Source organism: Calonectris borealis, chromosome 28 (genome assembly GCF_964195595.1).
Source record: "Calonectris borealis chromosome 28, bCalBor7.hap1.2, whole genome shotgun sequence".
Taxonomy (NCBI): domain Eukaryota; kingdom Metazoa; phylum Chordata; class Aves; order Procellariiformes; family Procellariidae; genus Calonectris; species Calonectris borealis.
In genome coordinates, this window is record NC_134339.1 from 5334778 (window position 1) to 5356331 (window position 21554).

A 21554-nucleotide genomic window follows, 5' to 3' on the forward strand; every position below is an offset into this window, starting at 1 on the left:
CCCCGGGAGCAGCGCCCTGCAGAGCTCCCCGGTACCGCTACCCGCGCCCCTCATGGCCGCCCCGTTTCCCCGCAGCGTTGCCGCGACGCCGCGGAAGCCGCCCCGTCGGGACCGGGACCGGGACCGGGAGCGGCGGTGGGCGCCGTTCGCCGGCGTTTCTCCGGGAGTCCGTTGCTGCCGCCGTTGGGCTGCCGGTTGGCGGAGGCGGCCCGCGGCCCCGAGCCCGAGGGCGCCCGGGTGGTCTTCACCATCGAGGAGAGCGGCCCCAGCAGCGGCGACGAGTCCGAGCCCCCCCGGTAAGAGCGGAACGGGGGCGGGGAGGTGTTTGCTCGCCCCGCTGGCACCGGGAGGGGGTTACCGGACAGGGCGCTGCCGGTTTCAGCACCGGCGGGCGGACAGCGGCCCCGGGGGGCGGCCCCGGGGCACCGGCCCCGGCACCGGCAGAGCACCCGGTGCCAGCGGCCTTTGCGGCACCGCTGAGCTCGGGGCAAACCCCTCGGTCACCGTCCCCGCTGCTCCGGCCCCGGGATGTCTGTCCCGACCACCGTCTCTCCCTGTCCCCCCCATCCCCACCACCCTGTCCCTGTCCCCGTCCCCTCTGTCCCCATCACCCCCCTCCCCATCACCCGTCACCCCATCCCCATCCCTGTCCCCATTCCCCTGTCCTCATCCTCCTCACCCCTTCCTTGTCCCCATCCCCTGTCCCAACCGGGTGCCACCGCAGGGCTGGCCTGGCCCTGCCCGGAGGTGACCCTGGTCCCTCCCGCTGGGGCTCGGCCCCGGCTGCGCTGCCGCAGGGTTATTTTTGGGCCATTCCCCCCCCCGTGCCTGTCCCAGCCCAGCTTGTGGGGACAGCGTGGGGCTGGCACGGCCGAGGGACCTGGCTCCGGTGTCACCCGCCATCCACACCCTGCACAGACACGTGTCCGGCGGGGACAGCCGCAGCCCAGGAGGGGACAGGGACTGGCTGTCCTGGGGACGGGGACTGGCTGTCCTGCGGCCGGTCCTGCCCAGCTCTGGCTGTCCCAGGGGCTGCTGGCTGCCAGGCAGCCCGGGGGGGCGGCTCTGCCCCTGTCCCAATGTCCCCTGGTGTCCCTCTGTCCCAGCATCCCTCTGCCCTGATGTCCCCATGATCGTGCTCGCAGGCTCTTGGAAGTGAGGGGGGACCCTCCACCAAGACCCCCCTCTGGTGGGTTTTGGGGTCCCTGCGGGCGCTGCTGGGTGGGTGCCATCTCCCATGGCTGGGCCAGCAGCTCCCCCACGGGTGCCACTGTCACCAGCCGGGCCTCATCCTGCTCCTCCCTGTCCCCTCTGGGCACGGCCCCACGCTGGGCAGCGAGGAGGGGCTGGGGGCACGATGTGAGCCCCGGGGTGGGTTTGGCTCTCGCAGGTCTCTTGGTGGCACCGTGGCACGGCCACACCGTGTGTCCGGGACGCTCCAGGTTTGGCTGTGTCCCTTGGTGGCACCATGGCATGTCCACACCATGTCTCCAGGATGTTCCAGGCTCAGCCATGTCCCTCGGTGGCACCGCGGCACGGCCACTCCGTATGTTGTGGCCGCTCGGGGCTCCGCGTGGCATTTTGCCGTGTGTCTGGGCAGAGCACCCCTGCCCTTGCGGGAACAGCTGCTGCCTCGGGGACAGCAGCGTGGCCGGTGGCATGGGGCCAGCGAGGGGCCACATGCCCGGGCAGCCGGGTGCACACCGGGCCGGCGCAGCCGGGAGGGACCCGCTCCATGTGCCGGCTGCCGGAGCCAGACAGTTGTTTAATTTCCCAGGCGCGGGCGGGAGGGGGATGGAAAGTTTCCCGGGGCCGGGGCTGGGACGGCTGCGCGCTTCCTACTCCGCATCGGCGGGCAGCGTGGCCTTGCCGTCACCGCCGCCACCGTGCCAGGGGTCCCTGAGCCCTGCCATGCTGCCCACCGCGCACTGCTCGCCGGGGGCTTCTCCGGCGGCGTCCCCTCCCAATTCCCCCCGCAATTCCCCCCGCAATTCCCCCGTCCTCTTCAGGAAGCTCCTGATGAACCAGAGCATCCGCCTGCAGCGGCGTTTCACCGTGGCGCATCCCCTCTGGTAAGGGGGGGACGCTGGCGGGTCCCCGGCGAGGGGCCGCGCTCGGCCCCGGGCGGGCGGGAGGAGGCACCGGGCTGCGCTGCCGGGACGGGGTCAACGTGGACCCCCCCAATGCTGTGGCACGTCCCCAGGGCTGTGGGCCCACGGGGACGTGGGGGACGAGCAGGGGACAGCGGGGGGTCACCACACAGCCGGGGGCTGAGCCGGGCAGGGGGGAGCTGCCGGCCGAGCATGGCTGAGCACGGACGCACTCATTGCAGCGATGGCCAGGCAGGGACCCAGCAGGTGCAAAGGGTGCCTGTCCCACGGCGGGGGGGCCGTGGCAGGGAGGGGAGAGGGGCTTTCCCCAGCACGGCAAGGCACCAAACCGCCCACCGTGGCACAGCCGGGCACCTCACTGCCCCCCCCCCCCACTGGAGCCATATAGGGGTTTGTTTTGGGGTGCCCCCCTTGCCCGCGCCCCGGGGTGCCGGTGGGTGCCGGCCCCACCTGCGTGGGCGCCGTGGGGATCAGCAGATCCCTCCTCAGCAGCAACAGCATCTATTTATAGCGGCCCCCGGCCCCCCCGCCATCCGGCACCGCTCGGCAGTTATTAATGCCGACAGCCCGTCACCGGAACGAGAGGGTTTAATTCGGCACCAGCCCCTCGGCGGGGGCTCGTGTCCCCCCTGCCCACCCCGGGGGCTCGGGGCTGTCCCCTGGGGTGGCAGCGGGGTCAGAGCTGGTGGCACGGGGCCGGGAACAGCCGCGGGCATCACCCGTGGGGCCGGCGGAGCCACAATGCGGCTTTGTGTCCCCGGTACCATTGGGGACACGAAGCAGAGGCAGGAAAACAAGGGGCTGCGGGGTGGCATGACGCGGTGCCTGGCCGGCGCTGCCGCTGCCGGGGACGGCCACGCCGCAGGGACCGGGGCGGCCGGCGGTGCTGCCGGAGCGGGGAGATGCTGCCGGGCAGCCGGTGCCCGTCCCGGAGGCACTCCTGCATCGGGTAGGTGCCGAGCTCCCAGCGGCGCGATGGGGACGGGGTGGCCCCAGTGGCACCCGTGCTTTTCCCAGTTCACCCAGTGCTCTGGGGTGGCTCGTCCCTGTCCCCGCGGCAGTGGCGGCTGCAGGAGGGGACAGGCGCCGGGTGGCCCTCGCCGCGTGCTGGCACGCAGCCTTTCCCATGACCCCGGGCCAGTGGAGCAGGAGCGGGGTGAGCCGGCCATGGCCATCACGGGGACACTGCAGGGTCACCGTCCCTGTCCCCATGTCCCCTGTCCCGCCATGGACCCACATGGCTGCCAGGTGGCTCTGGTTGTCCCCAGACCACCACCAGCATGTGCCCGAGGGCCAGGGCTTGGTTTCCCCGGTGGTTTCTGTCCTTCGGTGTCCCCTGGCTCCGAGCCATGGCCGGGACGTTGTCCCCCCCATGGGACACGGTGCCCCGAGCCGGGGCTGATGGGGGCTTTGGGGCTTTCGAGGACTTGGGGCAATCGGGGGCCCTGGTGCTGGAGACAGGGAGGGGATGGGACGGGCAGGAGCCGGCCCCTCCCAGTCTGGAGCCGGGGGCTTCAGGGCAGGGGGTCCTGTCCCACCTGAGTGGCATGGGACAACCCTCCTTCGCTAGCCGGTGTCCCCAGTCCCAGACCCCACTGTGCTGGCAGGGTGCTGAGGGGGTCCCCGTGCACTGAGTTGTGCCTGTTCTCAGCACCGGGGTGAAGGAGCCGGTGGGGCCAGGCTGGGCGATGGCCGGTGTCACCGCAGGGGCCACTGAGCCGGGGCGTGCTGGGCTGAGCAGGACCGTGGCACGGAGAGCCCAGCCAACCTTGTGGCATCCCCTGGGCTGTGCCCCCGCACCACTGAGGTCCCCGGGCCACCCGCCCCGTGCCAGCCTTGTCCCCTCTCCCCTTGCAGCTTCGACCTGGAGAATGGCCCCCCGAGCCGGGGCGCGCTGGACCCCCAGGCCAGCCCGGGCGCGGGGCTGGTCCTGCAAGGCACCTTCCCCCACAGCCAGCGCCGCGAGTCCTTCCTCTACCGCTCCGACAGCGACTACGACCTGTCCCCAAAAGCCATGTCCCGCAACTCCTCCATCGCCAGCGACCTGTGAGTGTCCCCCCCCCCCCGAGTCCCCTGGGACCCCCGGTCCCCTCCCTGAGGCTCACGCTCCCTTTGCTCCCGCAGGCATGGAGAAGACATGATCGTCACGCCCTTCGCCCAGGTAAGTGCTGTCCCCGCGCCCCGGCGAGGAGGGGACACGGCCCTGCACCCAGCGCCGGGGTGGGTGTCCCGGGGGGGTCCGCCCGGCCCCAGCCCCTTCTTGCCCCCAGGTCCTGGCCAGCCTCCGCACCGTCCGGAGCAACCTGACCCACCTCCAGGACCGCGCCGGCATCAAGTGAGTCCACAGCAGGACGGGGAGGGCGAGGGTCTCGCCCGGGTGGGGGGCTCTGACCCACGGCAAGGGGGGGCACTGCCGTGGGGGTCCCGCCGCTCAGCCCCCCGCGTTTCACAGGCGGGCGTCGAGCAGCAGCCTGCCCTCCGGGAGCAAGGCCAGCCTCGCCGGTGAGTGCCGGGGGGGAAAATGCGCTGGGATGCTTTCGGGGCGAGCTGGCTGTCCCTGTATCCCTGGGGATGGGTCCCGCTGGGCCCCGGGGGGTGCAGCAAGGTCCCCCCGGCCGGGGCAGAGCTGCAGCTTTGCCCTTTGGGATCCATGTCTGGTTTTCGGCAGCTCCTCCCGCCTGGCTGCCCTTCGCGCCGCGGCGGCGGTGGAAAGGCTCCCGTTGACGTCAAACCTTCCATTAATAAAACCCCGGCGGCAAGCGGGGCCCCGCGGGAGCCCGGCTGCCCCAGGGCTGGCTGTCACCCCGCGGGGACGGCGTGGCACGCTGCGTGCCGGGGCTGCCATGCGACGGGGACAGTGTGACGGGGCTGAGCCCCGCGGCCCGGGGATGCTCGACCCCGGCCCCAGCCGGTCCCCCACATCCCCCCGTGCCCCCGGCCACCCCGCTCGGGGGGGGACGTTCACCCCATGCTCGCCGCCGGGGCGAATGTGAGCAGCCGAGCCGGTGAGCCCCCGGGCTCGGTGCGGCACAGCCACCCGCCGGGGCTCGGGGTGCCGTGGCCGGGACCCTGCGTACGCCGCTGTGCCGGGTCGCCGCGCCGTCGGCAGGTCCCTTGCCAAGCCGGCGGGTGCCCCTGGCAGAGGATGCCCACCAGAAGCTCTCGCGGGAGACCCTGGAGGAGCTGGACTGGTGCCTGGACCAGCTGGAGACGCTGCAGACCAGGCACTCGGTCAGCGAGATGGCCTCCAACAAGGTAAGGGTCCCCGGCACGGAGCCCCCCCATCACCCTGGGGGGCACGGAGACCCCTGCACCGCAGAGCCCCCCGGGACGGGCGGGCAGGGGTCCTGCCCGCGCCCCGCACCGCTGAGCCCTGCCCGCTGCCCGCAGTTCAAAAGGATGCTGAACCGGGAGCTGACGCACCTCTCGGAGACCAGCCGCTCGGGGAACCAGGTCTCCGAGTACATCTCCAGCACCTTCCTGGGTGAGGACCCCCCGGGGACACCGCCCCAGGGTCACCGCTCTGCCGGCAGCAGGTGGCCCGCAGGGACCCAGGCACGAATCCTGTGGCACCTCGTGGCACCGGGTGCCCGCGGGGACGGTGCCAGCGGCTGGCTCCGCCTGCTTCTTGCAAAGAAATTAAATGGGGGGAGCAATGGGGGGGCTTTCCCAGGTGTCCCCGTGGGATTTGCTGCCTTGGGGGTGTCACAGCCTTTGCCCTGGCTGGGAGCGCTGGTGCCTACTGGTGCCCGCTGGTGCATACTGGTGCATACTGGTGCACTGGGGCCGTTGGGGCCGTCCTTGTGGCCCTGGGGGGGTGCCCAGGGCAGGGTCTGGGTCCCACGGCAGGCGGGTGGCCCTGTGCAGGGGGGTGAGGGAAAGCGCTGGGCATCCCCCATGCAGCCCCCCCCGTTGCCATGGCATTGCGGTGTCATCCGCGCCAGCTGACGTCATCGGGGGGGGGATCGGGCTCCCGCCCTGCTCACGGCCCCCCGTGCCGGCCCAGACAAGCAGCATGAGGTGGAGATCCCCTCGGCGCTGGCCAAGGACAAGGAGAAGGAGCGGAGGAAGCGCCCCATGTCCCAGATCAGCGGCGTCAGGAAGCTCACGCACGGCTCCAGCCTCGCCGCTGCCGGTATCCCCCGCTTCGGGGTGCGGACGGACCAGGAGGGGCTGCTGGCCAAGGTGGGCCCCAGCTGGGTGACCCGGCTGGCCGTGGGGTCCCTGGCACGGGCCCCGCATGGACCTCTGTCCCTCTGGTCCCCAGGAGCTGGAGGACACCAACAAATGGGGGCTCAACGTGTTTAAAGTCGCCGAGTACTCGGGCAACCGCCCGCTGACGGTCATCATGTACAGCATCTTCCAGGTGAGCATCCCAACGGGATGTCCCCGTCCCCATGCCCCGATGGGGACGAGCCACCTCCCGCCTCCCCGCAGGAGCGCGACCTGATGAAGACCTTCCGCATCCCCGTCAACACCTTCATCACCTACATGCTGACGCTGGAGGACCACTACCACGCCGACGTGGCCTACCACAACAACATCCATGCCGCCGACGTGGCTCAGTCCACCCATGTCCTCCTCTCCACACCCGCGCTGGAGGTAAGCCCTGGTGATGCAAGGCCACCGAGGCCACCAAGTGTGTCTGGTGGGACCATAACACATCTGCAATGCCTTTTTCCACCATTCCTAGGCTGTCTTCACGGACCTGGAGATCATGGCTGCCATCTTTGCCAGCGCCATCCATGATGTTGACCACCCCGGTGTCTCCAACCAGTTCCTCATCAACACCAGTGAGCCGGGGTGCAGGGATGGAGCTGGGGGGTGTGAGGGACCCCGGCATCCAGCAGCCACCCTGGGGTGACCGGTGCTGTCTCGCAGACTCGGAGCTGGCGCTGATGTACAATGACGCCTCGGTGCTGGAGAACCACCACCTGGCTGTGGGCTTTAAGCTTCTCCAGGAGGAGAACTGCGACATCTTCCAAAACCTGAGCAAGAAGCAGAGGCAGTCACTCCGCAAAATGGCCATCGACATGGTACAGGGGGGCCCAGACCACCCCAGGGTGGGGGGTCCGGGCTGGGGGGCTTTGTGGTGGGGTCAGGCTGAGCCCCGTTCTCGGCTTGCCCTGCCCAGGTGCTGGCCACGGACATGTCCAAGCACATGAATCTGCTGGCGGATTTGAAAACCATGGTGGAGACCAAGAAGGTGACCAGCCTGGGGGTGCTGCTGCTGGACAACTACTCCGACCGGATCCAGGTGGGCACGGGGATGCGGATGGGAAACCCTTCCTGGCATTGCAGGCGTTGGTCCTGGCTCCGGCCAGGGCTGCCGGGATGTCCTGTTTGGTGCCACCACCGCTCCCAACCCCAGCTGGCCATGGCCAAGGGGGTTGCTGGCACAGGGGTGGTGGCCCTGGGGGACAAAGGACTTTGGGTAAGCGACGCCGTGGCTGTGTCCGCAGGTCCTGCAGAACATGGTGCACTGCGCCGACCTCAGCAACCCCACCAAGCCGCTGGAGCTGTACCGGCAATGGACCGACCGCATCATGGTGGAGTTCTTCCGCCAAGGCGACCGGGAGCGGGAGAAGGGGATGGAGATCAGCCCCATGTGTGACAAGCACACCGCCTCCGTGGAGAAGTCCCAGGTGGGGCAGCGGCGTGGGGCCGGGGTGGGGGCCACAGGGCCGGGCTGGGGGCTGAGCTCTGCCTTCCCCCAGGTGGGCTTCATTGACTTCATCGCCCACCCACTGTGGGAGACGTGGGCCGACCTGGTGCACCCCGATGCCCAGGAGATCCTGGACACGCTGGAAGACAACCGGGAATGGTACCAGAGCATGATCCCGCGCAGCCCGTCCCCACCGCCCGAGGGACCCGGAGCGTCCCCCGCCACCACCGACAAGTTCCAGTTCGAGCTGACGCTGGAGGAGGAGGAGGAGGGTGAGTCGGACACGGAGCTGGAGGGGGCCGAGAGCCCCTTGGACGAGGACAACAGCGGCTCCAAGACGCCACCCACAGATGATTCGGAGCTGGCCGACACCGAGCACCTGTCACCCGGCCCCGGGGACCAGGACTCGCCTGGCACCCGCCCCAGGGACGTGGACAACCGGCGGGCGCTGGAGGGGACGCTGCCGAAGGACGGCGGTGGGCGCTCAGTGCCGGGGCCGGAGGGTAGCCAGGGGCTGTGCCTGGACACGGAGGGCAACGTCACATTCCTCCCCCTGGGCACGTAGCGGCACCGGCTGGTGGGTCCCCTCGCTGCCGCGGGGACGTGGGACTGGGCTGCCCCGGCGAGTGCTCCCTGCCCGTGGGCTGGCAGCAGGGAGCACCGGCAGCTCAGGGAGCGGGACGGCCGCCAGGACGCGGAGGGACCCAAAGCGCGTCCCGGCGTAGGAGCTGGGCAGGTCCTGATGGGCACGAGGATGCTGCTCGCCCTCTCCCGGCGACCGTCCCCTGCTCCCACCCGTGTACGGCTGCTGGGAGAGGTCCCTGTCCCCTTCAGACAGGGCTTGGGGACACGGTGCTCCTGCCCCGTCCCAGCCCTGGGGACATCACGCCCCACAGGGCTCCAGGAAGAGGTCCCCCACGGGGCCAGGCCGAGCCAAAAGCATTTCAGGGCCCCTCGCAGAACAGCAGCCCCACGGCGGGACGGTGAGGTGGGCGAAGGGTGCTGGCGTCCCCCAGCACGAGGGACCTCAGCGTGGCCAGGCACCGGGGCACGAGTCAGTGGTTTATTTATTTGGGGACAGGTTCACTTTTTCAAGCCTTTTGTAGCTCACTTTTTAATACAAGCCTCACCCAGGCGCACTCACACGCGTTCCTGTGGCAGAAAGCCGCGTTTCTGCTCTGTGATCAGCACTCGAAATGCTGCCTTTGTACTTTGCACTTCGGGCCCTGGCGGGTGCCATGAACCCCCCCCGTCTCCGTCGGGGCCAGGGCAGCCCCCGGGGTCCTTTCGGTTTCTTCCTTCACCTTCCAGAGATTAAACCTGGTTTGTTCCTCCCAAATGTGAGCCTTGTAAGCGCCTCTTTGCCGCGGCAGCCATGGTCATGCCGGCTGGGACAACGTCCCCAGGGACCGGCGTGGTTGGTGGCCCTTCCCCTGCCGGGCACCGGGGAGGGCCCTGCTCCGTGTTTGAACAAAAGCGAGCTCCTGCCTGGGAACGTCGATCCATCACTGGCAAACACAACTGGCTAAGGTAAATATTTAATCGCCGGCTTGGCGCAGCGCAGAGCCCGTTCCCCCCCTCTTCCGCATTGCTCCCAACAGTGATTTATATCTGCAAACACGTCCCCACCCGTGGCACTGCCCTGGCACGCGGGGCCCCGCCAGCTCTCACCCACTGCCCGCCCCGTGCTCCCCCATCGGCAGCGGGGCCATGGGAGCCAGATGCTCCCTTCCCAGCCCAGCCGGTTTCCAGGGCTTGGCCGGGAGTGCCGGGTGCCACACGGGCTGCCGGGTGGCTCTGTGCCACCCCCACCTCACGGGTGGGCGCTGGGCGTCCCCCCGTCTCTCCCAACGGAGAGGGGCTGGCAGGTTGACAGGGACCGGAGGAGGCTCCGTGCTCCCAGAGCTCCCTGAATGGCCTCATCCTGCACTGAGATCTGGCCCCAGGCTCTCCGCCGGGGCTGGGAGCGGGGCAGGAGCTGGTTGAAAAAGCCCTTTCACCCTTTGCTTGGCTGAGGGGCTGCAGCATCCATGCACCAAGGAGGGTGGTGGAGCCCATGCCCAGAGCAGCCCTTGCCTCCCGGTCGCCTTGACCGGCTGCCTGTGCATTCCCGCTGCCTCTGGGAGCTCCGGGACGTGCCCCTGCTGTGGGTGCTGCTGCCGGGCGGCTCCAGTGCCCACCCGGACGGTGCCCACCGAGAGAGCCCCAGAGAGCCAGGGGTGTCCGGCTCCATCCCCCCATGGGCTGTGCCATCCTCGGCGAGTCCCCGCGGTGACGAGGAGCTGCACCAGGACAGAGGCCCTCGAGCCCCCTGACCACGGGCGGGGCAGGGCCGGGCCGGCCCAGGAGGCTCCCGGGGCCTGCCGGGCTTCGGGCAGGGCAGAGGCAGGCCCGGGCCTGCGGGCAGGGGAGCGCCGCTACCCCGGGGCCTGCGGAGCCCCCGGCCGGGCCCCCGCCGCCCTCCCGCGGGGCCGCCATATGCTGCCTCCCCCTAATCCCCGCTGATTGCCTCAGGGCGAGGGAGGACGCAGGGGCCCGGGCAGGACATGGCCGCCCGCCTGCGCCCCCCGCCCCGGCTGGGCCGGGCACTGGGAGCACCGGGCCTCACCTCAGGGCCAGTGCCCCTGTCAGGGGATGGGGTCAGGCTCCGTGGCTGCAGGCCTGAGAGGGGCCGCGCTGGCCGTCGCGATAGGGGGTCATGTCGTGACAGGGGAGGCTGTGAGGGCTCGACCCCCCCGAGCGGGAATGGTCCGCCCCGCGCCCCCCGCCCGGGGAGGGGATGGTTCAGCCCCCGGCCCCCGGGGCGCCACCGGACCGCACCACTGCGCGCTGCGAGGGGGGGGGCGGCGCCCACCACGGCGCCGGCAGGGGGGTCTCCTCCCCCCTCCCCGCCCCGCCCGGCGTGGCACCCGCCGGTTGTCCATCACAGCCCGCTGTCGGCCAATCAGCTCCCCCCTCCCGGGGCCCGTCCGCTGACGTCAGCGCTCATTTACATGCCGCGCCCCGCCTCCTCCCCCCTCCCTTCCCCCGCGGCGACGTCATCCGGGCTCTGCAACCGCCGGGGCGGCGCGCGCCGCTGCTGCAGTTGCTGCAGGAGGAGGCGGCGGCGCGAGCGCGGGCTGGAGGTGAGCGCGCGCCCCCGCGCCCCCCCCCGCGCCCCCCGGGCACCCCCCGGCACCGGGGGCGGCGGCAGCGGCAGCACCGCGCGGGGGGCAGGGAGGGGCGGGCGGGCGCCGCGCGGGGAGGGGGTGCACGCCGCACGCGAGGATGGCGGCTGCAGCGGGGGGGGGAGATGCGGGGGGGGGGTCGCGCTCGCCGCTGCGGGGAGAGGGGGTTCTCTCGGTGCACCGGGGTGCGGCGGGGACCGGCCGGGTGCACCGGGCCTGCGGGGAGGGGCAGGGGCTGAGCCCCCTCCCTGCAGCACCCTGCACCCCCTCCCTGCAGCACCCTGCACTGCCCTCCCCCCCCCCGCAGCACCCTGCAGCACCCTGCGCACCCCCCCAGCAGCACCCTGCACTCCGCAGCGCCCGCTGCGCTGCATCCCCGCGCTCCGCCCTGCAGCACCCTGCACCTGCAGCAGGATGCACCGCCCTGCAGCCCCGGGGCGAGCACCCACCTTTGTGCACCCCTGCCCGGCATCACCCACCCAGCGCTGAGCACCCTCCCCCCAGCACCCCGTCGTGCTGCCGAAGCGGTGGCCGGGCTGGGCACGGTGTGCGGGGGCACCGCTGCAGGTGCCATTTTGCGGAGGAGATGCAGGAGAGGCTGCAGCACCCCTGGCTGCCAGCTGCACCCTGCCAGGGTCCCCGTGATGGCAAACGCCGGGCTCCGCGCCCCCCGCATTTGTGGGGGCACCTTCTCGGGGTCCCTGCATTGGGGGGGTGACAGGAGCCGGCCTGGCAAAGCCCTTTGGGGACGGTCCCGGGGCCGAGCCACCCCGCTGACGGCAGCACGCCTCGCCCTCGGCGATGCTCACCCATCGCGAATCAAAATATGACTTGACCGTGCCCGCGCCGGTGGGAAATGGCTCCGGATTGCGGCGCCGGTGCCAGCCGGGGCCCGGCATCGCATGAGTTTGCAACCGCCGCCGCGGCCGTTGCCGCGCCGTCCCCGTCACGGCCTCTCCTCCGCCTTGCAGATGGCGTCCGCTACCGACTCCCGCTATGGGCAGAAGGAATCCTCGGACCAGAACTTCGACTACATGTTCAAGATCCTGATCATCGGCAACAGCAGCGTGGGGAAAACCTCCTTCCTCTTCCGGTACGCCGACGACTCCTTCACGCCCGCCTTCGTCAGCACCGTCGGCATCGACTTCAAGGTCAAGACCATCTACCGGAACGACAAGCGCATCAAGCTGCAGATCTGGGTGAGACCCCGGGGTCCCTGCCGGTCCCCCCGCCGGCACGGGGGTGCGTGGCGTGGGGGGGATGGTTGGCGTGGGGCTGCTCCGGGGGCGACGCTGGGAGCGATGCCGCGGGCGCCCCGGCCCCGGCTGAGCTGCGTTGCTGGTGGGGAGGGCCGTGTCCCTGGGGACCCCGCTGTCCCCTGGGGCGCCCCGAGGGGTGGCTGGACCCCGCAAGCCACCGTTGTCCCCACGTCCCCGAGGGGTGACGTGCGGCTCTCCCCCCACCCCAGGACACGGCCGGCCAGGAGCGGTACCGCACCATCACCACCGCCTACTACCGCGGTGCCATGGGCTTCATCCTGATGTACGACATCACCAACGAGGAGTCCTTCAACGCCGTGCAGGACTGGTGAGCGCCCGGGCGGGGCTGCGGGGACACCCCCCTCCCCAGCCGTATCCCCCCCTTCACGGGCATCCCCCCGGCGCCGTGCTCTGCCCCCCGGCGTGATTTCCCTCCTTGCCTTCCCCGAAGGTCCACCCAGATCAAGACCTACTCCTGGGACAACGCCCAGGTCCTGCTGGTGGGGAACAAGTGTGACATGGAGGACGAGCGCGTCGTCTCCTCGGAGAAGGGCCGCCAGCTCGCCGAGCACCTGGGTGAGTGGGGGGGGCACCCCGGCGCAGCCACCTTCCCCCAGATAATTTAATTAGGGGCTTGATTCCCTCGCTGGAATTCTTCTGCTTCGATAGCAGCGGTGACTTGTCACCTAACAAAAAAAAAAGGTGTAATTAAGGCGTGAGCTCCGGGGTGCGATGCCGGTTACAGCCGAGAGGAGCTGGGTGGGGAAAATCGGGCGGGCGGGTGCAGGGGCCGGCTGCAGCCGGGGGGTCCGGGCGGGCGGCACGCGCCGCCCTTCGGTATTTAACGGAGGGAGGAGGAGCTGGAAGAGGTTTCTGATGTTGGGCGGCTGGATGCAGGGCTGCAGCGGGGTGGGGGTTTGCAGCCCTGATGTGCATGTCCCCCCCCCCAGGTTTTGAGTTTTTCGAGGCCAGCGCCAAGGACAACATCAACGTCAAGCAGACCTTCGAGCGGCTGGTGGACATCATCTGCGAGAAGATGTCGGAGTCGCTGGACACGGCCGACCCGGCGGTCACCGGCGCCAAGCAGGGCCCCCAGCTCACGGACCAGCAGGCCCCCCCGCACCAGGACTGCGCCTGCTAGGGCCAGCCCCCCCCGACATCCCCCAAAAATCGGTCAGTGCACCCCCCCCACCCCCCCCGAGCCCCTCTTCTTGGGGGTCCCGCGGGGGCTTTTGCTGCTGATACCTCTGGAAGGGCTGTGGCCCCTCTAGGAGCCCCCCCATTCAGTTAGGCTGTGCCCCCCCTCCCCTTAATTTATTTTTAAGCCTGGGCTGGTAGAACCCCCCCCCCGATTCTGCTTTTAATCGCTCCATGAGCCCCGCTCTCCGAGAAACGTTATTTTCTCTGTCTGCTCACCACCGCCAGCTCCCATCGCCCCCAGGTCTGTCCCTCCCCGGGAGCAGGGACCGGGCCCCCTGCCCAGGGTGGGGTGGGGGCTGCGATGGGACCCCAAAACCTCATGTCCTGCTTGGGACTCCCCGTGTCCCCCTCCCCAGCCCGGCGGGGGTCCCGCCTGCCCAAAGAGCTCCTGGGGGCTCTTCGCAGCTGGCTCTCCTCCCCCCCCGATGGATGGATATTTCCTAACTCTTGTTTATTTGTATAAATAGATGCTAATTTATGCTCCCGCCGTCTTCCTCCTTGTACATAAGAAAAATTCCGTGTAAATAGGCGTAGGAAGTGACGCTGTGCGCGTGACCTGCTGTGCTGTGGCCGTGTTGGTGCATTTCTTTTTCTTTTTTTTTTTTTTTGTCAGTGTGGTAACCTTGCTTGTGAATATCCCTTTTAAAAAATCTCTTATTTAAAGGTTTAAAAAAAAAATAATAATACATGAGCGAGGCCAGCCAAGCAAGCTGTAGCAAATTAGCCCCGGTTCGGGGACGGGGGCCTTTGCAGAGCCCCCCGGTTTTGGCTCGTGGAGGGGTGCGCGGGGCTCGGAGGAGCGTCGCTAATTTGCTGCAGGGCCTTCGGCTCCTCGTGTGTTCTGTACCGTGCTTCTGTGGAGACTGTGAATAAGTGGATGTTCCCGTAGCCATGACGGACCCGGAGGTCTTGCTGCCCTCTATTTATTTTTCTTGGAGCGCTGTGTCTTTATTTTACAGATTTTTTCCCCCTCCCTGATGACGACACCATCTTCCTCCCCTTCCCCTTTCCTATTTTTTGTGAAGTTTACTTATGGAAGAGTTACACTGTACTGTACAAATGTCAAAAGTGTCAAAAGAGTACAATTTCCTAAAAATCACTGTATTAAAGAAATGTTGTGAAGAAATAAATCAATGCTGATCACTGGTTCCTCGGGGTCATTGCAGGTGGAGAGGGGGCAGCGGTGGCGATAACCTCGGCCCTCCTCGGCCCCGCGCCCTCGAGCTCGTTGCCAGAGAGGAGCAGAAATGATCTGGTTTCTTAATTAGCATTCGCCAAATGGCTCCTGCTGCAGCTCGGCAGCTTGGCTTGCTGCGGTGGGAGGGCTGGTGTCCCCCCGAGGGCGTGTGGCACCAGGGACGAGGACAGAGCTGTGAGCAAGGCACAGCTTTAAGCTTTAGGGAAAAAAAAAAGCCATTTAGGCAATTTTCATCGATGCTGGAAATAAGTAGGTTCCCAGGTTATGGAGTGAGAGTCCAGCTTGTCCGGGGAGCTGCGGGGCTGGGACGAGAGGGGAGCTGAGGTTCAAATCCTGCAAAAACTTTGCCTTAAAAACCCCCAACCGCCTCCGTGGCGACTCTGCTGCTGTCAAACCCGGCGGCGAGCGGGCGGCAGCGATCACACCGCTATTTTTATAAAAACGGGGTGGCTGCAGCCCAGCCCAGCAGAGCCCACGCGCAGCGCCGGGGAGGTGGGTGCAAGGTGGAGTGAAAAGGAGCCGAGGCAGCGGGTGCGGGGGGAGCCGAGTGACTTCTCCCTTCAGCTGGAAGACAAAAAGCAGCAGGGAAAGGGCTGAGGAGCTGCGCTGAGCGCAGAGGGGCAGCATCCCTCCGCCCAGCCGCCGAAGCGGGAGCAAGGGACCAGAGGAGCAGAGGAGGGGGCTGGAGGGGAGCAAGGGGCCAGCCTTGCCCTGGAGAAGGGAAAAAAAACCCGGCTGCAGCAGAGGGGAGAGCGCTGGGGACCTTCCCCGGGGCGCTGAAGGCAAAGCGCAGCTGCAGCAGCCCTCCCCGCCCCGGCAGCGCGGGCTCTGTGGAAGAATACAAAAAGGAATCGCTTTACAGGCTAGCCTGTGACCCGAGATGCGTTAAAAATACCCAAACCCATCATTGCAATCAGTAGATGAGTTACTCGGCAAGATCCCCACAGGCTGCAGCGAGCTGCAGACAGCGGTGGCGGCGGTCTCCGGCCATCACGTTTGTTGGGTGGATTGAGCCGCGTCCGCTGCGATGCCCAGAAAACCGCTCGCGGCGGGCAGGAGCCTCCGAAAACGTCGCAGTGGCCGAGGGCAGCTCCCTCTCTACACCCCGACACCGCGCCGGTTCTCACGCGGCGAGTCGTGCTCGGCGCTCGGGGGGCTGCCAGGCTAGGAAAAGGGAGAGACGGCGCGTGTTCGGCGCGAGCCCGGCTGCCGCGGCGGCGAGGCGCGGCGGCGTGGCAGCGTGGTGCCGGCGCTCACCCTGTGCTTGAGGTAGGAGAGGTAGGTGTCCCAGCCCAGCGTGATCACGTTGATGTAAATCACCCGGTACTTGGGCGGGACGAAGAGGAAATTCATGAGCTGCGCCGCCGGCCAGACGCACCAGTCAGCCTGCCGAGAGCGACCAGCAGCCAGGCTCCCCGCCGGAGCCCGGTCCACGCCGGGGGCGGGAGGGGGAGCTCGGGGGGGGGGTGTTTTACCTTGTAAAACTCCCAAAATTTCTCCCTCAGCTCCTCCCAGCTCTCCTCTAGAGACTGGCCCTCCAGCGTGCCCATGCCTGCGGGGACAGACGGACGTCAGTGGGGGTGGCAGTGCCCACGAGGCTGCGCGCTGGGCAGCGTGGATGGGAATTGCCGTCTCAGCTGTGCCGGACACCGAAAAATGCCAAACCCAAACCCCAGCGTGGGAGGGAAGGGCAGCGCCGGCACCAGCCGGAGGGAGGGAGCCCAGGGAAACCCACATCCGCCCCACCACGCGCCGTAACACGTCACCGGCAGCGCGGGCCACGCTCAGTTCTCGGTGACGTTGACACGAGGCGGGTGCCGCCGCGTACCGAGGAAGTACCAGGCGCCCAGGGCGGGCGATGCCACCAGCTGGTCGATGAGGACTTTCTTCAGGACGGTTTTCAGCCCCCGCACGCCCCGCGCCGGGAAGGCAGCGTCCAGCCAGAGGTACCAGTAGTGCATCAGCGGGCCCATGCTGCAGCCGATGGCGAACATGCGTCCTGCAACACAACACCGCCCCGGCGACCGATGAATTATTTATGTGACACCCCCCGCTCCCCTGAGCCCCCCCCCCCGCCCCGAAAGCGGATCCGGCGCCGGGGAAGGCACAAAGGGAGCGTGGCTTCGCGTGGTGCCAGGGAACGCCACCCCAATTCCACCCCCCGTGATAACGAGCAGGGATCAAACGATGCGTGAGGCCGCCCTGCCTCACCCCCCCCACCCCGGCTCCTGTGTGTCCCCCCTCCCCGGGTTGTCACCTGTGCGGGCCACCTGGGGCTCGGTGTCCGGGTGCCGGCGGCGGTGCCAGGCCTGCTGCAGCGTGTCGCCGGTGGCCAGCAGCGCGCCGCAGCTCGCCGTGTTGGTCAGCAGCAGCAGGCGGCCGGTGAAGAGCGGCTTCCAACAGCGCAGGAGCCGCCGGCCCCGCGCCAGCATCCTGCGGGCAGAGACCCCCCCGGCCCCCTGCCATGGGGGTCAGTGGGACAGAGACCCCCATATCCAGCCCCCCCCGTTACCTTTGATGTAAGACCCCTCCCCATCACCCCGTGCCCCCCAGTCACCCCAGTTATCCATGCTGTGTTCCCCAGTTAGCATTGCTGTACCCTCCCAGTCTCCCCAGTTCCCCCTGTGCCCCTGTTACTCCTGCTGTGCCCCCCAGGCCCCCCTGCTGGACCCTCCCCCCATCACCCCAGTGCCCCCAGTGTCCCCCCAGTTATCCGTGCTGTGCTCCCCAGTCCCCCCAGTTAGCCCTGCTGCACCCTCCCAGTCACCCCAGTTCCCCCTGCTGCACCCTCCCAGTCACCCCAGTTCCCCCGTTACTCCTGCTGTGGCCCCCAGGCCCCCCTGCTGCACCCTCCCCCCATCACCCCAGTGCCCCCCAGTCACCCCAGTGTCCTCCCAGTCACCCCAGTGTCCCTCCAGTTATCCATGCTGTGCTCCCCAGTTCCCCCAGTTAGCCCTGCTGCACCCTCCCAGTCACCCCAGTTCCCCCGTTACTCCTGCTGTGGCCCCCAGGTCCCCCTGCTGGACCCTCCCCCATCACCCCAGTGCCCCCAGTGTCCTCCCAGTCACCCCAGTGTCCCTCCAGTTATCCATGCTGTGCTCCCCAGTCCCCCCAGTTAGCACTGCTGCACCCTCCCAGCCTCCCCAGTTCCCCCGTTACTCCTGCTGTGACCCCCAGGCCCCCCTGCTGGACCCTCCCCCCATCACCCCAGTGCCCCCAGTGTCCTCCCAGTCACCCCAGTGTCCCTCCAGTTATCCATGCTGTGCTCCCCAGTTCCCCCAGTTAGCACTGCTGTACCCTCCCAGCCTCCCCAGTTCCCCCGTTACTCCTACTGTGGCCCCCAGGCCCCCCTGCTGCACCCTCCCCCCATCACCCCAGTGCACCCCAGTGACCCCAGTGTCCTCCCAGTCACCCCGGTGTCCCTCCAGTTATCCATGCTGTGCTCCCCAGTTCCCCCAGTTAGCACTGCTGTACCCTCTCAGCCTCCCCAGTTCCCCCGTTACTCCTACTGTGGCCCCCAGGCCCTCCTGCTGGACCCTCCCCCGTCACCCCAGTGCACCCCAGTCACCCCAGTGTCCTCCCAGTCACCCCAGTGCCCCCCAGTCACCCCAGTGCCCCCCAGTCACCCCAGTGTCCCCCTAGTTATCCATGTTGTGCTCCCCAGTTCCCCCAGTTCGCACTGCTGTACCTTCCCAGTCACCCCAGTTCCCCGTTACTCCTGCTGTGCCCCCCAGGCAGGGCCCTCCCCCCGTCACCCCAGTGCCCCCCAGTCACCCCAGTGTCTCTCCAGTCACCCCAGTTCCCCCCAGTCACCCCCCCACACCCCCGTTACCCTTCCCGCACCCCCCAGCCCCTCCCGTTACCGCCGCTGGACGCCCTGCACTCCTCCAGTTATTCCCATCTACTCCCCTGTGCCTCCAGTTCCCCCTCCTGTGCCCCCAGTCCTCCCAGTCCCCCCCCGCCCCTTCCCCACATCAATTGCCCCCCCCGCACCCCCCCGCTCACCGCCGCGCGCTTCCGCCACCGGTACGCGGAAGAGAGAGCGCCTTCCGCTTCCGGTGTCCGCCATGACACCTACCGCGGTATAGGTGGCCGCCATGACACCTACCGCGGTATAGGTGGCCGCCATGATACCTACCGAGGTATAGGCGGCCGCCATGATAACTACCGAGGTATAGGCGGCCGCCATGATAACTACCGAGGTATAGGTGGCCGCCATGACACCTACCGAGGTATAGGCGGCCGCCATGACACCTACCGAGGTATAGGCGGCCGCCATGACACCTACCGAGGCAGCAGCGTTTCCGCGGGGCCGGGAGGAGGCCGGGCCCGGCGCCCCGGCGCCCAGCTCCCGCTCCGCCCCCCGCACCGCGGCGGGGCATGGCCGCCCCCTCCCCGCTCCTCCCCACACCACTCCGGAGCCTCTCGTTTTTCCACAAAACCATCCTTTTTATTCGCCGCTCGCTCGCGCGCTGCTCCCGCGCCGTCCCTCAGCGCCTGCAGCCACCCCGGGCCTTCGGGGCCCCCGAGCCCCCACAGGCTTCGGGCTTCTCCCCCTGCCAGAGAGCGGCCGGTAGAGCCCCGGTGGGGACGGGGACGTGTCCCCCAGCCCCCCCCCGGGCCCCCATCCCACCTGGTAGAGGCGGCAGATCAGCCCCAGCAGCGAGGCCTCCGCCTGCGCCTGCAGCTCGTCCGTGTGCTTCTGCGGGGGGGAGATGGGGCTGGTCAGGGGGTCCCCGCGGTGCCCCGGCCCTGCCCGGTGCCCCGGTTCCCCCCCCGCCGTCGTACCCCGTCGATGACGATCCAGGGCACGAATTGGTGCGGGGGGTCCAGCGCCTCCGTCAGCTGGGCGTTGCGGTGCATCAGGGCGACCCCCGTCTCCCCCTGCACGCAGGCGGCGATGCGGCCCCCGTCCAGCTGCGGGGCGTAGACCTGCAGGCACTGCAGGGCAGGGGGGGACACGGGGACGTCAGGGGGACGGGGGCGTCCCCACGGCGGGGCGCAGGGGACGGGGGGGGGGGACGTACGGCCTCCAGGTTCTTGGTGACGGAGCTGCCCGACTCCAGGCAGAAGATGACGGGGAAGTAGGTGCTGAAGTTCTTGGCCTCGTGCATCAGGCAGGCCTATGGGGACGGGGCAGGCGGTGAGGGGCCGCCGGACCCCCCCCACGCCGGCACCACGGGGACAGGGACTGTCACCGTCACCTCAATCATGTTGCCCAAACATTCCTCCGGGCCGTGCTGGCACTGGAAGTGCCACTTCCCGCTGACGTTCCTCTCCTGCGGGACCAACCGGTCTGAGCGGGGCCGGCGGTGCCAGGGCGAGCGCCCACGGCACCGGGTCAGGCCAGCTCCTACCTTGGCGTTGCCGTAGGGCACCAGGGTGATGTTCAGGGCCTCGGCCGGCAGCAGCAGCCAGGTGGTGAAGAGCTCCTGGACCAGGAACCCGCGGCACGCCGGGCACAGGCTCTCGTAGTACAGGCTCAGCTCCACGGGGGCGGCCGCCGGGCGTGAGAGGTTGGCGCAGCGGCTCTCTGCCTGCGTGCGGGAAGGTTTCGGGGTGCGCGGGGAGGGGTACGGCTGCAGCCCCCCCCCTCCATATTTGCAGGGTTGGGGCAAAGCTCCTGGGATGTGGGGCAGGAGGGGGACGAGGGCGTGCAGGGCTGGGAGGGAAGTGAAAGCAGCTGGGGGCCTCCTGCAGCCTCGGGATCCCGTGCGCTGCCAGCACGCAGCGCCGGGGCTTTCCACGGGAACTTCCCCAAAATATTTTGGGGGAAAACATATCCAGCGGGGCCAGGACGTGCCTGGGTGGGGGTACAGCCCAGCACCCACCGCCGGGTGGTGGCTGCAGCCCCGCGGGGCTCACTGGGCACTGCCGGACCCGCCGTGGCAGCAGTGTCACCGTCCGGGGATGTTCAAGGCGGAATAAGCTGAAAAGCTGTTTTATGCTGAAAAAGCAGAAGTGCCAGCAGCGCATGGGGAAGGGTTGGGGTTGGGGTCCGGCTGTAGCACAGCGCTGCCCTGGGGATGCCGGCGAGTGCCGTGGTGCCAGCGCGGCACGGGGAGTCTCAGCATCCCTGCGGCGTGCCAGCCTGTGCCGCAGGGATGCTCGGAGCCGGCACTTGCACCAGGTACCGCGAACGGGCGATGCCCCGACACCGTCCCGGCGCCCCCCAGCCCCGCTCGCTGGGCAGGCGCCCAGACCCCTGTGTGCCGTTTCGGTGGGACGCGTCCCCCGCGTGCCGGGCAGCCGTGCCCTGCGTCGGCTGCCAGCGCGGGCGGGCGGCCGGGGCAGCCCTGGCACCGGCGGCTCTGACCTGGCAGGCGACGGCGATCTCCCGCGAGCTGCACCAGAGGTGGGCTGGGTAGTCACAGCCGGGGAAGGCCACCCCGAGCCCCGGGGCCAGCAGGGCCACCAGCGCCAGGAGAGCCAGCGGCACCGCGGGGGCCATGGGGACGGTGGGGTGGCGTGTAGGCGAACCCGTCCCCGCGAGGACTTTTAAAGCACGGCTGCGCCCGCCTCCGCGCGCCCTTCCTGCCCGGCTCAACCGGCCTCCCCGTGTGACGCCGACGCTGCTGACTCACGCGGGGCCGCCCGGCTCCGGCCACCCCGTCCCCGCTGTCCCGCTGGGGGCCGCAGCCCCAAACTGGGGCCCCTCGCCCCAGCCCCGCCGGCGGCTGCCGCTTCCCCGCAGGTTGCGACAGGTCGGGGACAGAAACCCAACCCCGAGCAGCCCGCGCTCAGCGTCTCCCACACAGGCACGGGTGGCTCCGCGTCGGACCCCCACAGTGGTCGGGCGAGCCCCCGCGGAGCCCCCCTGGGCTGGGTGCAGGTGCTGAAGCACCCCCAGGCTGGCAGCTCCGGGTGCGGGCAGGGGGTGCTGCCCAGAACGTCCCCTGGGCTCATGTCGGGGAGGAACCTCGTACTTCCCCCCCTGGTTAGAGCTGCTGTTTC

General features: G+C 69.0%; 4 protein-coding genes across 4 annotated transcripts; 2 read left to right on the forward strand and 2 right to left on the reverse strand.

Moving 5' to 3' along the window:
* The first annotated feature begins 1773 nt into the window (after nucleotides 1-1773).
* PDE4C (phosphodiesterase 4C) lies at nucleotides 1774-9107 on the forward strand. The gene is made up of 15 exons (XM_075175405.1): nucleotides 1774-2072; nucleotides 3969-4157; nucleotides 4236-4272; nucleotides 4382-4446; nucleotides 4564-4613; nucleotides 5254-5366; nucleotides 5502-5595; nucleotides 6118-6296; nucleotides 6379-6477; nucleotides 6549-6713; nucleotides 6805-6904; nucleotides 6993-7147; nucleotides 7246-7368; nucleotides 7574-7756; nucleotides 7829-9107. Exons 1-15 carry the CDS (start codon nucleotides 1795-1797, stop codon nucleotides 8339-8341), a joined length of 2343 nt encoding a protein of 780 aa, XP_075031506.1. The 5' UTR covers nucleotides 1774-1794; the 3' UTR covers nucleotides 8342-9107.
* Nucleotides 9108-10818: 1711 nt separating this feature from the next.
* Nucleotides 10819-14545, forward strand: RAB3A (RAB3A, member RAS oncogene family). Its single transcript, XM_075175403.1, has 5 exons — nucleotides 10819-10901; nucleotides 11915-12142; nucleotides 12412-12530; nucleotides 12654-12778; nucleotides 13153-14545. The coding sequence occupies exons 2-5, from the start codon at nucleotides 11915-11917 to the stop codon at nucleotides 13341-13343; spliced, it is 663 nt and encodes a 220-aa protein (XP_075031504.1). The 5' UTR covers nucleotides 10819-10901; the 3' UTR covers nucleotides 13344-14545.
* MPV17L2 (MPV17 mitochondrial inner membrane protein like 2) lies at nucleotides 14325-18626 on the reverse strand. Its single transcript, XM_075175404.1, has 6 exons — nucleotides 18606-18626; nucleotides 16858-17059; nucleotides 16429-16599; nucleotides 16076-16152; nucleotides 15858-15986; nucleotides 14325-15764 (listed from the first exon to the last, which is right to left on the reverse strand). The coding sequence occupies exons 2-6, from the start codon at nucleotides 17030-17032 to the stop codon at nucleotides 15699-15701; spliced, it is 618 nt and encodes a 205-aa protein (XP_075031505.1). The 5' UTR covers nucleotides 17033-17059; nucleotides 18606-18626; the 3' UTR covers nucleotides 14325-15698.
* A 402-nt stretch (nucleotides 18627-19028) lies between these two features.
* Nucleotides 19029-21141, reverse strand: IFI30 (IFI30 lysosomal thiol reductase). Its single transcript, XM_075175402.1, has 7 exons — nucleotides 20917-21141; nucleotides 19958-20137; nucleotides 19805-19879; nucleotides 19628-19723; nucleotides 19389-19541; nucleotides 19234-19302; nucleotides 19029-19156 (listed from the first exon to the last, which is right to left on the reverse strand). Exons 1-7 carry the CDS (start codon nucleotides 21049-21051, stop codon nucleotides 19091-19093), a joined length of 774 nt encoding a protein of 257 aa, XP_075031503.1. The 5' UTR covers nucleotides 21052-21141; the 3' UTR covers nucleotides 19029-19090.
* Nucleotides 21142-21554: the final 413 nt, after the last annotated feature.